We start from the raw sequence: 15,812 nt of genomic DNA on the forward strand, positions 1-15,812 counted from the left end.
TTTGCGTTCATGTCGTGTATTGAGGTTAGGGTTTTTTAAGGAAGATGAGGGACACAATTTCAGTTATACCCATATAGCCATTGCTTCACAAAGGTAGAAATGGTTTGTAGATGCATTACACACAATTCTTAGTTGTCCACGTGCAGTACCATATTACATCAATACTTTAAGAGAGGCAATTTAAATAAAATAAGAAGAAAAAAACACTGCTGGTCTGAGCTACTCTGCACTTTAAAGTATGTATAGTTCTTTGTTTTGGCAACTGAGAAAATCTTTAAAAAAGGATCAGAAATTGGAAACGTGAGCATGGAGAGTATTATTGTGACTAACTTGGAGCTCAAGCAAATGTGACGCCTTTGATGTAAATCTGTGGTGAGAATGAGATTACCTGCTGAATACTGAGCAGGGTTTTTTCTGTTTGCCTGTTTTTCTTTTGTACATAGTCCTGAAAAGCTTGTTAAACGTGATGTGATGTACACTTCTCCATACGGCAACGGTGTCACGTGCCAAAATAGCCGATCTAGAGCTTGTAGATCTTCTGTTTTCTGTGTGCAAAGCCGTTGTGCAACGAAGCATCTAAATCAGGCTTAATTCAATTTCTTTTGTACTTTTCAGATTGGGAGGAAACTTTATTTTTTATGTGGTTTCTGTTCATTGTTTTGTTGAGATCCTGATGTAACATACCCCTTTTGTACTTCTATGTCTGATTCCTTGTACAGTAAAAGCAGATTTACATGCATGAAATACATGAAATGTTCCTTAAATGTCGCCTTAACTGCTGTGAATAATGTATATACTGTACTGTATTTCTCATCACTTTATCAGTAAAGACCTTATCTGTAAAACTAACGAGACATGTCTTTTTTTCAGCTTTTGCATCAACCCCTAACGGAAAAGTTCCATCCGATATCTTAACATTTGAAATATGATATGAACTATTTGAACTGATTTACCTCATTCTATTGAGCATTTTGTTTTGTTTTTAACCCATTTAAACCTGAACGCAAATCTGTGTCACTTTAGATTTGAACCACTTTAACCATTATTTTATGCTTTAACTATTAAAAAATAGCAGATATGCAGTATTGTTACTTTTACTGAAGTAAAACGTGTGTAGCCTACTTTTCCCACCACTGAGGCCACACATCTCCATTGGAATGTCTTCAACTCTGGGACCCCAATGCCTCAGTGTTATTTCCAGTATACAAAAGGAACAACTGGACGGGTCCATTCCCCTTTGGTTGCATTTGTATAGTATTTTGAGCTGTCTCAGATTTATGCTTTAAGGGCACGGTCACAGCGCTTTGCTGTGCGGATTTAAAATGACCATTACCATTGAAAAACATCGGCAGAATCCGTCCTCATAGTAGTTAGGGTACTCCAAACCAAGGCGCACAGAAATTGATTTGATGACTTAAGCAATGTAAGACCCATCTTTAATAATAATGCAGTCATGACTTAAATGATTATCTGTGTATGACGGCATGCAATGGCCCCACTCTTTAAGGGGGGGGGGGGTCTGGGGGTCCTCCCCCTGAAAAAGAAATAACATAGTAGATGTAATTTCCAGTGTTCTGTTGAATTTTGGGAGTTTGACACCTCCAGGAGAAATTCCCATAATTTGTTTGTTGTTCGTCTAATAAGAAAAAATCTAATTTTGTTTCAAGCAGCAAGTAGCTTCATGAGTTAGGATACTGAGCTAATGATACAGAGGCTGTGGGTTCAAGCCCCACTTCAAAACCAGTTCAGAAAGCATTGTGAGATGACCTCGCCGTGCTTGCGCAGCAGACTAGTAATGAGGTCTGTGAAGTAGAATACCTTTAATAGGTTTGTTCAAATCTGGCCATGGTCGGGGCGGGGTCTGCTTGGGGCGTGTGGGCAAAGCATGCAAGGCTTTAAAGGAGTAGTTCACCCCCAAAATGACTTTTTTTCTATTGATTACTCAGGCCATGGAGAGTAGAGTTCAATAATATTTTTTGGTTTTTGTCACATTCCTAAGACAAAAATGTGATAACAATAAATTTACCCCCATTGATTCCGGATGGTGACCCGTTTCGAAACGGGTCACCATCCGGAATCAATGGGGGTAAATTTACTCGAATCAAAATTTTGTCTTAGGAATGTGACAAAAACCAAAAAATATTATTGAACGGGCGTCGGTTCGGCCGGCGATGGGTCCTGGCCGGGCTTTTTTTTTGTCAAACTTTTCCGTTAGTCTTGCGGGGCTCTGCCTGTCGCCCGGGGCCTCGGCCCCCGGGTCGGGCGGACCCGGCCAGTGAACCGTCTCCATGGCCTGAGTAATCAATAGAAAAAAAGTCATTTTGGGGGTGAACTACTCCTTTAAGGCTGAAATTGTACTTTTATCAGGCTAGCCTGATAAAAGTATCAAACATGTAAAAGAAATGTAACAGAACACAGGGAAATATTATATTTCTGTTAAGAAGTTTTGGGGGGAACCCCAGACCCTCGTTGTGGAGTTCCGTGCACCCCCACCGACCCAAAAAAGTATGTCCCAAAATCAAGGCGAAAAAAGTGAGTCCCATCAAGGCGAAACACCCGGAGAAAAGTGAGTCACAAAATCAAGGCGAAACACCTGAAAAAAAGTGAGTCCCATCAAGCGAAACACCCGGAGAAAATCGAGTCCCAAAATCAAGGCGAAACACCTGGAAAAATGTGAGTCCCATCAAGACGAAACACCCGGAGAAAAGTGAGTCCCATCAAGGCGAAACACCCGGAGAAAAGTGAGTCCCATCAAGGTGAAACACCCGGAGAAAAGTGAGTCCCAAAATCCTGCAAAAAGTGTGTCCCAAAATCAAGGCGAAACACCTGGAAAAAAGGTGAGTCCCATCAAGCGAAACACCCGGAGAAAATCGAGTCCCAAAATCAAGGCGAAACACCTGGAAAAATGTGAGTCCCATCAAGACGAAACACCCGGAGAAAAGTGAGTCCCATCAAGGCGAAACACCCGGAGAAAAGTGAGTCCCATCAAGGTGAAACACCCGGAGAAAAGTGAGTCCCAAAATACCAAAAAATCCCCAAAAAGTGAGTCCCAAAATCAAGGCGGAACACCTGGAAAAAAGTGAGTCCCATCAAGGCGAAACACCCAGAGAAAAGTGAGTCCCATCAAGACGAAACACCCGGAGAAAAGTGAGTCCCATCAAGGCGAAACACCCGGAGAAAGGTGAGTCCCATCAAGGCGAAACACCGGAGGGAAAAAAAAACTCATGCAAATCAGGTCCAAGTCAGACCTCTAGAAGGGCAATCTGTCTGTAATCGAGATTCAAGGCTGACTTGGACCTCTGTTTCGCCTTGATGGGACTCACTTTTTTTTATTTTAGAGAGAGAGCTAGATCTCACACCTTTCAACAAAAAGAACAATCAAATCCCCCCCCCCCCCCCCAATATCAAATAGCCAAGGAACTACAGTATAATGGCCGTGGCTGCATATCAGTGGGTCTTTGACACATTAGCCTACTTATCACACAAAAAGTGTGAAATGAGAAATGGTAAAAGAAAAAGAGTACTACTACTAAGGCTACTTACTAGGGGTGTAACAATATAGTAATATCGTTTTTAACTTAAAATCGTATAGTTTTATTTTGTATCGTATCGGCAGTGCAAAGAATCGATTGTATCGATACTACCTACTTGTGCATTGTATTTAGCATTTTTAAAAAGAAAAAAGAAAAAGGAGGGGTTTAATTACTTTTCCTTTCCATTTAGCTACACTGGTCTATCATAAATATGTGTAATCTCTGGGTTCATGTCAAGGTGCAGGTTTGTCAATATACAATGTCCATGTATTTGGCAGATAATCACTGTGTTTACTTATTTATATCCATAGTACATGTTTCCCTTAAAAACCTGCGCTATCCACACCTTTCACACAGATTTAATTTCTTTGCTAAATAGTTACTATATCGATTTTAAATCATTAAATCGAATCGTATCGTATCGCCATGAATGAACCAATATCGTCCATGTATCGTATCGTCAACCATGTATCGTGATATGTATCGAATCGCTATTAAAGGTCAAATAACAGGAGACTTCTTCCTAAAACAGGAGGGTTGGCAGGTATGCATAGAAGAGAATACAAAACAGACAGTGAAAGACAGAAAATGCTTTTCACTGGTCTTGAACCACCAACCTTTGATTTTCTAGGCCTTGTTTTTCCCTCATTGCTATAGAGCCATAGTAACTCTACAGGGGCAAAAATGTATCTCCTTTGACACCTTTATGAACATTTTCTGTCTTTCACTGTCCACCTAAATGGAAAAAAAACTTTTAATTATGAAAAGAAAGCTTAGGCTTCTGAATCCTATGAGATTAATAACTTTGTTGTCCCCTCTATACTTACTATGGCTCTATAGCACAGAGGAAAGAACTATGCCTAGAGAAGCAAAGGTTGGTGGTTCAAGTCCAGTGAAAAGCATTTTTTGTCTTTCACTGTCTGTTTTGTATTGTCTTATATGTCATGACTTTTGAATAAAGATTTATTAAAAAATAAAAAATAAACTTGACCAAGTTGAAAAAATCCACAACATTTCCCTCTGAGGAAATGGCACAGCGCAGAGGCTTTCCACCTATGCTTTCCACCACTTTCCTCCTTTGTGGAAAACATAGGTAGAAAGCCTCTGCGCTGTGCCATTTCCTCAGGAGGAAGAAAATGTTGTGGATTTTTTCAACTTGGTGAAGTTTTTTTTATTTTTTAATAAATCTTTATTCAAAAGTCATGACATACAAGACAATACAAAACAGACAGTGAAAGACAGAAAATGCTTTTCACTGGTCTTGAACCACCAACCTTTGGTTCTCTAGGCAAAGTTCTTTCCTCTGTGCTATAGAGCCATAGTAAATCTACAGTGAAAAACAAAGTTCTTAATCTCATAGGATTCAGAAGTCTAAACTTTCTTTTCATAATTTAAAGTTTTTTTTTTTCATTTAGGTGGACAGTGAAAGACAGAACATGTTCATAAAGGTGTCAAAGGAGATTAATATGTAATATAATTATATTATAATATAGTTTTAAACAAGTATATTTCAAATATTCATATTTTTGAGTGGTTTTGGTGTCTCATCGTCAGTTAAGCACAGTAATACTATGGTCTGTACTAGTAGTTTTGGCTCTGTGAGCAGGTGTCAAGTGCTTCTGGAAAAGGAAATCAGCATCTTCATAAAGTCAACAGACAGCCTTAATACCGGAAACCAAGTATGTATACTTGGTTTCCGGTATTAAGGCTGTGTATACACAATTGTTTTCTCTTACAGGTCACTAAGCTCACTGTATTTTTAATGTTTTCTCCGGCTGTTAAGTAACCGTTCCATTCCAGGAGGAACATTATAATTATTATAATAATATAATCATTAAAATATTATATATTAGCAATGCCCCATGGGTATGATACTGCCAGGAAGCCATTACCACAAAAAACAAAAAAACGCAATCACACAAAATACAATCAAGCTTTTATTGTGAAAAGAAAGCGGAGCAAAATGCTCCTCTGTGATTTTTACCAGTCAATGCCAGACTGTTCACCCAGTTTAGAAGCTAGCTGCAAAATAAAACTTCATTGCAAAAAGCCACAGGCGTTCTTCTAAGAGCATTTTCGTTTTCAAGTGCTGTGTAGTTTGAAGGCCCCCAAAAAGAGTCTGAGGGAAGGCATTTGTTTGCATGTGAACGGTCCCGTTGCTGTGTTGGTTCAGTGCAGGTGTTCCTTCAGTGAGTTTAGGCGTTCAGGTACTTGGCGTGGTGCTTGATGTGGTCGGTCATGAACGAGTACATGAAGAAATAGCTGTGGTCATAACCCTGTTGAGAGAACCCAGAGAGAAAAGATATTCAGTACGACCAAAATTGGTCACAATCTACAAGCTCGGCTATTTTTGGCAAAGAGGTTTAGTGTAGAGGGGAAAAAGAGCAGACTAAGTCCTTGGCCTGAAAACGTTGAAGACCCCTGACCTAGTCACTTGTGAATGTTGTGTGTGGACAGGTACATTACTGACCGGCTGCAGTCTGAAGACCACGGGAATCTTCTTCTCAGAGCAGGCGGCGATCAGGTTGTCGGGAAGGAGTTGACTGGCGGACAGGAACTGGTCATCACGGCCCTGGTCAATCAGGATGTCAAGCGCTGGGCCCGAGTAGGAAGCCGCCAACACGGTGGCGTCATAAGCCTGGGTGGAAGCAGGACAGGCAGAGAGAGAGGGTTATGCCTTATTCCATTTTGGCCTGAACGCAAATCTGTGTTACTCTAATCTAGATTTTAACCACTTTAACTATAAAAAAAATAGCAGATATAAAAGCTCACAGCGCGGCAACTAGTGCCGCGCTGCAAGCTTTTGCTTTTTTTGAAAAATCTTGAAGTAAGTCTTGCAAGTCTTTGAATGTTTTTGACCCGATTCTATAAATGTCTTCTAAATCAGAGGTTCTCAAACCTTATGTCAAGGATCCCCAAAATTACATGTGTTTTGCCGCAGACCCCCATCTCAAAACATGTTGCCAGGGACCCCCCAAGAGCAAATGTTTGAGTTACAAATGTTCGCTTTTAAAAAGATATATTCAAAGAGCTTGTATATCTGCTATTTTTCAATAGTTAAAGCATTACATAATTCTAGGCCTAAATGGGTAATGCCTAAAAGGGCTTTTCAAACTGAAAGCTACTGATAAGCTACTGGTAATTCAATTTCAATGTGAGGCGAGCATTCAGGTAGGCGGGTGCAGGCAATCTGAGACAGGCGTAGCAGCACAATCCCATTATAATGACACTTTCATGGTCATCTCATGCACATGCCTGCCTCAAGAGTTGAAACGTGTTTTGCTATGCAACGCGCTGAATCGCGCCTATTCACATGAGGAGCGCAGTGCGACCCGACAGATCCAAGTAAGAACACACACACCCCGTATGAAAATACATTACATTTTCTTGGTGGTAGGACGGTGTTGCTTGCCATTGCATCTTTTTGGCACACGACAGCCTCGTGCAATATAGTATAAGCTTGAGAGAGAGATTCTGGTTTAAAGGACAAATTTGATTATCTTTAACCTGCATCCTATCGTTCTGTCAAGAGGAAGATGGGTAGAAACTAGAAAGCAGACATACCGTACCAGGGGCCTTAAGCCCCTGGTATGTCTGTGAGTGTTGTCATCTCCTACCTCCCAGGTGGACTTGTCCGACCCCAGGTAGCCTGAAAATGCCTTCTGGCCCCAGGGACACTGCATGGGGTTACAGATGGGAGCGAAGGCAGACACCGCCTGAGAGAGAGACAGCATGATAGGGAGAAAAAGAGATGATCAAAATGAGTGAGGGTTCCCAACAAACTGATGAACAGTTTTGAACAGTTGACGAACAACCAGACAGTTTTTGGCTAGACGATCTACAAATTGTGACACGCTGTCAGCTTGCAGATCAGTTATTTTGGACAAATCTCTTATGGGGTTCCTGGCACAAAATCATTTCAAATGCGGCTCCAGGGCCAAATTCATTCTTGACATGAACCGCTGCTGTATGTGAAACCAATGAAGCCTACTGGCTTAACTGTCCAATAATAAAAGGTTACAGTGTTTAAAAGGATAAACCCCAGACAGTTTTTAATTTGCTTGTTTTAATATGCATTTCCTATTTATTTTATCAGACATGCCCCTCCTAACTTCAAACTCATCTGCGTGAGCATGAGGCGGACATATTTTTCACATACTTTTAATTTATTTTCTCTTTTTCACCCCAAAGAAATACAGTATATAAAACACAATCTACATATATTTGTAGAACAATCTCTCGAGTCTCTCCTAGTCCTATTGTGTACCTTGTATTTCCCAGGGTTCTTCAGGGCACAGATAAGCGCCCCGTGGCCGCCCATGGAGTGCCCGCTGATGGACATCCTGTCTGGGTCAGCGGGGAAGTTGGCGTTGATCAGCTTGGGGAGCTGGGGGGGGGGGAGACGTTGTTCAGTGCTCAAGGCTCAAGGTGAGCTTGTTCACATGTACAGCAACACAGCAGTACACCAATGTTGCCAGAAGGGGGCAATGTGACTCCACACATTAAAACGACTAAAGTCTGGGCTAAATTAACATATAGCATATACTGTAAACACAAGATGATATAAGTGTTGTCCTTTCCTGGTTTTAATTTTCAGAAATAGCTAAAATAGACGACCTACAAGCATAGATCTGTTTTTGCTACTTTTGAACATTTTTGAAGAGATAAATAAAAAAGTAGATCATCTTCACAAAATCGAAGTTGAGTTGTTTGGTCAAATAAATCGTGATATAACATTTTCCACACAGCCATCCCATATACCTCCTCAGTGACGTAGGCGTACATGCGGTAGTTGGTCTTCCAGGGTTCCTGGGTGGCGTTGACGTAGAAGCCAGCGCCTGTACCAAAGTCCCAGCTCTCATCTTCACCTTCGATGTTACATCCACCTGACAGAACAAAGACCAACCATGACACCAAGTCCACAGCTTGGAGTTCTGTTCTTGTTGCAGGTGACAGTTGTGCGTTTATACAACAGGTAGTTCCGACGAAGCAATCTGATTGGTTGAAATGGCTATCTACCTGTAATGATATTGAGCATTATGGAATGGTCTCATTAAAAATCAGCTCTCTGCGCTGGTCGCGAAAAGAGCTGCCTTTCCCAGTACTAGGCTAGCAGTTTTCATGTGAAGTTCAGGGACATAGTAGCTAAATGTGGCATTACATTTTTTTTAATTCTATCGAATATCTTAATTATAATCAAATGAAGTTGACGTGTGTTTTGTAAGAAGAACAAGTAAGGCTTGTTCCTGAGGCAACGCAGGAGTGATGATATTCACAATAACACACACCCCCTCTTGTGGAATAATGCTTAACTAAAACACACTCTTACACAAGTGCCTGGTTTGCATTTCGTCGCTCTCGCTTGATAACCATGGATCTTTTTATGCCTTTTCTTTTTCCTTCTCAAAATTAAATCGGGAAAATAGCAGATCTACAAGCTCACATTCCATCACGATGCGTTGTGAACTTGTATATTATTTGTATTTGCACATGTTTAAAACTTTTCACCTATAATGGCATGACCAAAATGGGGATACCAAGTTTAAAGTAGTGTGTTTTACCTTTTATTGAAACATCCAACATTGGGACACATTTTTCCATTTGCTGAAAAGTAACAGTTTTGGACATGCAAGGTTTCCACCAGACAGCGATGATGATGATGATGTGTGTGTGTGTGTGTGTGTGTGTGTGTGTGTGTGTGTGTGTGTGTGTGTGTGTGTGTGTGTGTGTGTGTGTGTGTGTGTGTGTGTGTGTGTGTGTGTGTGTGCGTGCACTTGTTTGGCTTGTAGGCTCTGAAGTTGCACGCAGCAGATATGACACATAACCTAAATATACAAAGAAATGACTGACATACTTTAAAAAGATCATTGATACTGGAAAGAGTTGATCTAAAGCTCACAACGTGTCGCATCACGACACGTTGTGAGCTTGTAGATCTGCTATTTCCAATATTTTTTTTAAATGGTTGAAAATATATGAAAATCTTTCAACATGGAAATGATTATGACAAAATAATTGCGATTTTGTAAAATAATTGCGATTAGACGATTATTTAATAATTGCGATTAGACGATTATTTAATTATTGCGATTAGACGATTATGTAATAATTGTGTGTGTGTGTGTGTGTGTGTGTGTGTGTGTGCCTACGTGGGCTGGTATCCGGGGCGACGATGATGATGCCGTTGTCGGCGGCAGCCTGCTGACTTCCTGCTTTGGTGATGAAGTTCTGCTCCGTGCACGTGAGTCCTGAATACACACACACACACACACACACACACACACACACACACACACACACACACACACACACACACACACACACACACACACACACACACACACACACACACACACACACACACACACACACACACACACACACACACACACACACACACACACACACACACAGTCTTTGGAGATTATGTTTTCACCCCTGTATGCTTTGGCCTAGAACTCTTGAACCAAAGATTTAGCTAACAACAAAATTAAGCATTTAAAATAATAATTATAATAAGGTTCACTGTTCGCCTATGATATGCCCAGTTTAAAGTGGTAAAACATAAGTGTCATGTATTGCATGAACAGTCCGGCTTTGAGGACTTATTGATGAACAATGTGACTCTACAGGTCATCTTCAGTGCCAACATCATGGGTGGATTGGTTGACAGTTGGTTGAAGTTGTCTCGCAGCCATACTGATGCTTGCAGAAGCACTAACGTTATCAGGCCTGGCCATAGCAGGGGTGAGATATGTGCCAACCCGACCAGCTCCTTCCCTTTATCATTACAGACCAGAGCCGCTCCCCCATGTTGCCAACATCAAACGTTTAGCTGCGTTAGAATGCACCCAGAGTGGCTTGATTCTGCCTCTCTGGAGTCATGTATTGTATTTATCGTTGGAACGCCATACACTATTACGTTTTATTTACAGAGTTTGGTGGTTATTGATATTAATACTGCTCCAGATAACGACTCAGTAATTGAACAGTAAATGGCCCATGGACCTCCAGCGAGTCAGGCTGACTGAGAGGGCCCTCAATCAGCCTAAACCGCTGCCATGCACCACAAACACTGGCTGTCATGTCAGCACTTCTCCTGTGCACCTATGATCTCATAGCCACTAAAGGCTAAGTCAGCCAGAACAAAAGTGGTCGCACGGCACAAATGTTGCCCTGAGGTAACCAACGAAGCAAAACAACAACAACTACAGTTTTAGTGAACAAATAAAAACAAATTAAAGCCTGTATGTAGAATCCTGATGACGTAAGCAGATTTTTGGCAATTGCTTTTGTTTAATTTTCTTTCAATCTAGTCGGTGACACTTCTAAGGACCACACTCTGCCTCCAAAACTATAGAGGGTATGCGTGTGACATATTCGTACCCGGAAGTTATGCAGGAACACCTATTGAGTTGCAAAAAAGCAGGAGTCAGTAGGAGTGAGGGAGAGTCAGGAGGAGTTTTCCAACGAGCTCTTCCAAACTCCAATGCTTCATGGTGCTTTATGTTTTGCCACTCAGTCTAGGTGGAACTTCACCTAACAACTTGAAGACCTGGACTTTGCAGATGATTTATGTCTTCTTTCGCACAAACAAGAACATGCACAGTCCAAGCTAACACTACTCTCTGAGGAGGCAGCAAAAACTGTCCTAAAGATAAATGTGAAGAAGATGGAGGAAATGAGGCTTAACAACAAACAGGAACTCCCAGTCCAACTACACAGGGAGAACGTCAGAACAACGACATCGCTTCACATATCTCGAGAGTATACTTTGCAAAGACGGTGGATCAGATGACGACATCAAAAGCAGAATTAACAAGGCCAGACACGCTTTCACCACGCTGCAACCCATATGGAACTCAAGGCACTGTCCATCCAAAATAAGATCAGGATATTCAAAACCAACTTCAAATCAGTCCTCCTCTATGGATCAGAGACATGGAGTGACAAATACTACCACCAACAAACTCCAGACCTTCGCCAACAAATGCCTAAGACGCATCCTAAATATCAATGACCTGCCTGTTGGAGAAAGCCAACCAGAATTCCTTTGCCCACCACTAGTGAGAATGGGTAGAGTAGACAACTCACCAGAGAGCCAGTACATCACAGGACACTTCACGTCACCCTCTGCCTTGGGGGGCAGGTAGACAGCAAACTTCATCTTACACTTCAGCTCAGTGCTGCACAGAAATTAGATTAAATTAAATTATAGTACAAAATCACAATTTGTCAAGAAAGACACTATACAAATTGAGAAGAGACCCGACATTGCCCTCCTTCCACCATCCACCACCCTGAGAAAGCCTTGTTTTGCATAGTGTAAATTATGTAACAGTGGATTTCAATCATTTCCACAAAAGTTTTTTGTTAACAGTATAAAAGAGAAAGTTAACTACATAATAAAGTTGAAGTTGTCTGTTTGTCTATTCTAACTGTTTGTATTCTAATTCTATGCATGCCTGCATCCCAGTCAGACTGGGCTGCAACTTTCCATAACAGTATGATATGATCCATGGAAGGTCATGATGATGGCACATCTTAATATTTGATATTTTAATATTTAACTTTCTTTCCATAACAGTCAATGTGTTATGATCATAGGAAGGTCATGTGGAAGTTTTATACATTAATATTTAACCTTTTAAAACTTGATCTTTTTACACTGGAAGTCAATGGAGAGGTAGTCTCGTGTTGTGTAGCCAGACTGTATATAGTCTGGAACGACAGCTCCCGAACGGCGAGTACGGAAGTAGTCACTGCTGCACAGAACTGTAGTCCCATTGGGAACATAACAGAAACACACTAGCGCAGAATGAACAGTAGTACCATTGGAAACATAACAGAAACACACTAGCACGGACAGTCATTCGAGCTGCATATTCTTGTTATGCATGTATAGTTTAAGAAAACATTTGAAAACATCATGGAAGTAACACAACACCAAAGAAAGAAAGAAGACATTTAACACTTCCAGTAGGACTTGTTATCGAGCGGGTGCGTCACATCTGCTTTATCCCATACTTATAAGACTTCTGTTCTCCCAGACTGTATGCCTGGAGCATTTGCAAATCGCAGAGGTCAACAGTCTGGCCACGTGAGACTATCTTTTCACTGGCTTCTGTGTCGGTATGCATCATGTCATATCAGAGACAGAAGTCGTACTACATCATCTCACCTGTCATGTTCGAACACCTTCTGGTAGCCGCCTGCACACTTGTTGGAGGACACTTGAGTGAGGGCCATTCTCCTTATCTGGAGCAAAAACAGAACCATCACATATATTATGTTGCACAACAGAAAACCTTTCACACACTTCTTTGCAACATGTTTCAATGCACTGCATCTCACCAGAAATCATACAGTACCTTGCCTTTTTTGCACAAAGGTCTTTGTTTTAGATCAGGTAATTTAGTTTCTACTGATGTGCCTTCATGTACATTATCACCTGCTGCCATTTCCTCATGTACACACTTAATATTAATGATCTGTGATTGATTGAAGACTTTATTAGAAGTTTGCATAGGAAAAGGTACAGTTTCATGACGGTACAGTTCACTGGTACAAGGTCTACTAAAAGGAGATCCATGAAAAGACTAAGCTTATTTCCACTGGAAACCATTGAAGTATCTCATATAACATTGAATGACAGACAAATAAAACACAGTACTATGCAGTAGATAAGTAAAGAAAAACAAAAAAAAGACAGTAAGTCTAAACCAACAGTATATACAAAGAAGGGGCAGGGGAGGGTAGGGTTGGGCTAGGTTCATTTTTTACCAGTTGCGAACGGCTGCTGCCTGTAAGTGGTTTTTCAGGGCAATTTTAAAGGATGCTAGTGATCCACACTCCTTTATGGCCTTCGGTAAGGCTTTCCACATTTTGGTGGTATAGCAGAAAAAAGAGTTTGACCCTTTGTTGGTTTTGACTCTGGGTTGAAAGTGATCTGTGGCGCTGCCTCTGGTGTTGTAATTATGGACATCCTTAATGTTTATAAAGTATTTTGAAAGGTACTTGGGTATCATAGTGGTGTAGTGTATCTTGTACACCAGGCCCATTGCAAGTTGCTGTACTCTGTCATCTACTCTGAGCCACCCCACTCTTAACTGGTGAGTAGCGGTGAGGTGAGTCTGATAGGGAAGGATAAGCAGGACCCTAATTAGTTTATTTTGGGCTGTTTGGAGTTTAGTTTTCAGGGCTTGTGGTGCGTCACGATACCATACGTGGACTCCGTAGTCAAAGAGGGGCTGGATTATTGCACCAGCTATGGTCTTCAGTGTGTTGAAATTGACCATCAGGGCGATCCTCTGTAGGAAACGAGTTCGTTGGTTGATTTTATTTATTACTTTAGAAGTCATCTTTTCACTGGAAAGATTAGCTTCAAGGATGCATCCTAAGTAAGAGATTTCGTTTTTTCGTGTTATGACCTTGTCACCCACTTTGATTGTGAAGTTTTCGACTTTTTTGAGGTTATGATTTGATCCAAAGAGGATGGACTCCGTTTTTCCCAGGTGAATTGATAATTTGTTGTCGTTAAGCCATGTGCAGATCTTACTTAGTTCAGAGTTAAGTGTCTTTTCAACCTGCAAGTGGTCCTTGCCCTAGACTAGGAGAGCCGAGTCATCCGCGAACAGGAACAGGTTGCAGTCGCAAGCAGATGCCATGTCGTTCACGTATATTAGGAACAACAGAGGTCCCAGTATGCTACCTTGAGGAACACCACAGCTTACTGGGAGGGGGGGGGGGACTTCTTTACAGCTGTATTGTATACCTGTGATGAGACGTGAATAAAGCTGATTCCAGTTCTGAATGGAAGCATTGGTGCTGTGCGCTGCTACTGAACACAACTCAGTGTCAACTAAAAGGAAACTCAGGTAAGGAAAGGCTTATTTCAATTCAGATCCTTCTCTTTAACTCATATAACGTTGAATGACAGACGGATAGAACACAGACACTATGCAGTAGATATTTATCAGAAAAGCATTTGTAAACAAAAGAACAAAACTAAACGGTGCAAAATTATTTACAATAGGAGGGTTAGGTAAGGTTAGGCTAGTGTGTGTGTGTGTGTGTGTGTGTGTGTGTGTGTGTGTGTGTGTGTGTGTGTGTGTGTGTGTGTGTGTGTGTGTGTGTGAAAATAGCATGCATGGTGGGTGAAGAGTTGCTGTACTAGTTAATGATCAGACAGCATGACAGGTCACATTGCTATTCAAACCCTCTCTATAGAAGCTGTATACAGTATGGCTGCACATTAACCATGGATAAAGCTCAAAGAAAGCACTGTCATCTAAGCCGCAAAGGCTTGCAAACTGTAACTCAGTGTTTCTCAAACTTTAACATGTCAAGGTCTCCCCTTAACTCTGATTCCCACCCACCCACCCACCCTAAAGGAACCCACAGAGTCCCTGGAATCCACTTTGAGAACCACTGGTGTAACTGTACATGTGCTCGCACACAGTCGAGTTTGTTTTAATGCTACTTAACTTACTGTACTTTCATTCGGTTTAGGAGGCGTGCCAAAAAAAAGAGAACAGGTCTACAACTTAACAACGCGTTGCAAAGCGACACCTTTTTAATTTGTAGATCTGTTTATTGTCTCTCGCGATATGGAGATCAGCTTTAGCCAGTAGCAGCTATAGTGCACAGCGTTGTAAGGAAGGAAGCTGCTTGTAAACAAAGTGAATAGTGGATGAGCGTTACTATGAGCGATAGACTGATCGATGTGTCAGTTTGAGCGAGCTATAATATAAAGCACAGTTACGTACCTTTGTTTAGATCTCACTTTACTGTGCGGTCAGTTCCCCTGGTGAGCTGCGACAACTCCCCCGCTGGATGAGTGACAGTGACTGGACTGGACTGGACTGGACCGACTGTCAGACAGCGCAGGAGCAGGAACAGATAACGGTCTAGAGTCCCGCCTACTCCTACTAAATTCCGTTTCCGGTTTGTGTCCGATAATTCAAAGGAGCTTTATTGGCATGAGAAAACATACGTTAACATTGTCAAAGCAAGTGTGTCAAAATATAATAAAAACAGTTGAAAATGGGGAACATAGCCTTATCTATACAGTTGGAGGGGGTACAGCAATATTGTGTAAACAGAACTATGTCACATTTTGTCGTTTTGTACAGCTATACAGGGTATGAAGCTTTTTGGAACAAATATGCAAAAATGCTATTTCTTTGATTGATTGATTGATTGATTGATTGATTGATTGATTGATTGATTGATCGATGACTTTATTAGAAGTTTGCATAGGAAAAGGTCATGACGGTA

General features: G+C 41.3%; 1 protein-coding gene across 1 annotated transcript; it reads right to left on the minus strand.

The window, feature by feature from the left end:
- Positions 1-5,454: 5,454 nt before the first annotated feature.
- On the minus strand, positions 5,455-15,408 carry esd (esterase D/formylglutathione hydrolase). Its single transcript, XM_080753128.1, has 9 exons — positions 15,302-15,408; positions 12,715-12,791; positions 11,628-11,719; positions 9,683-9,781; positions 8,295-8,419; positions 7,801-7,920; positions 7,151-7,249; positions 6,004-6,171; positions 5,455-5,809 (listed from the first exon to the last, which is right to left on the minus strand). Exons 2-9 carry the CDS (start codon positions 12,780-12,782, stop codon positions 5,729-5,731), a joined length of 852 nt encoding a protein of 283 aa, XP_080609254.1. The 5' UTR covers positions 12,783-12,791; positions 15,302-15,408; the 3' UTR covers positions 5,455-5,728.
- Positions 15,409-15,812: the final 404 nt, after the last annotated feature.

Source organism: Nannobrachium achirus (assembly GCF_963921795.1).
Source record: "Nannobrachium achirus genome assembly, chromosome: 22".
Lineage (NCBI taxonomy): Eukaryota > Metazoa > Chordata > Actinopteri > Myctophiformes > Myctophidae > Nannobrachium > Nannobrachium achirus.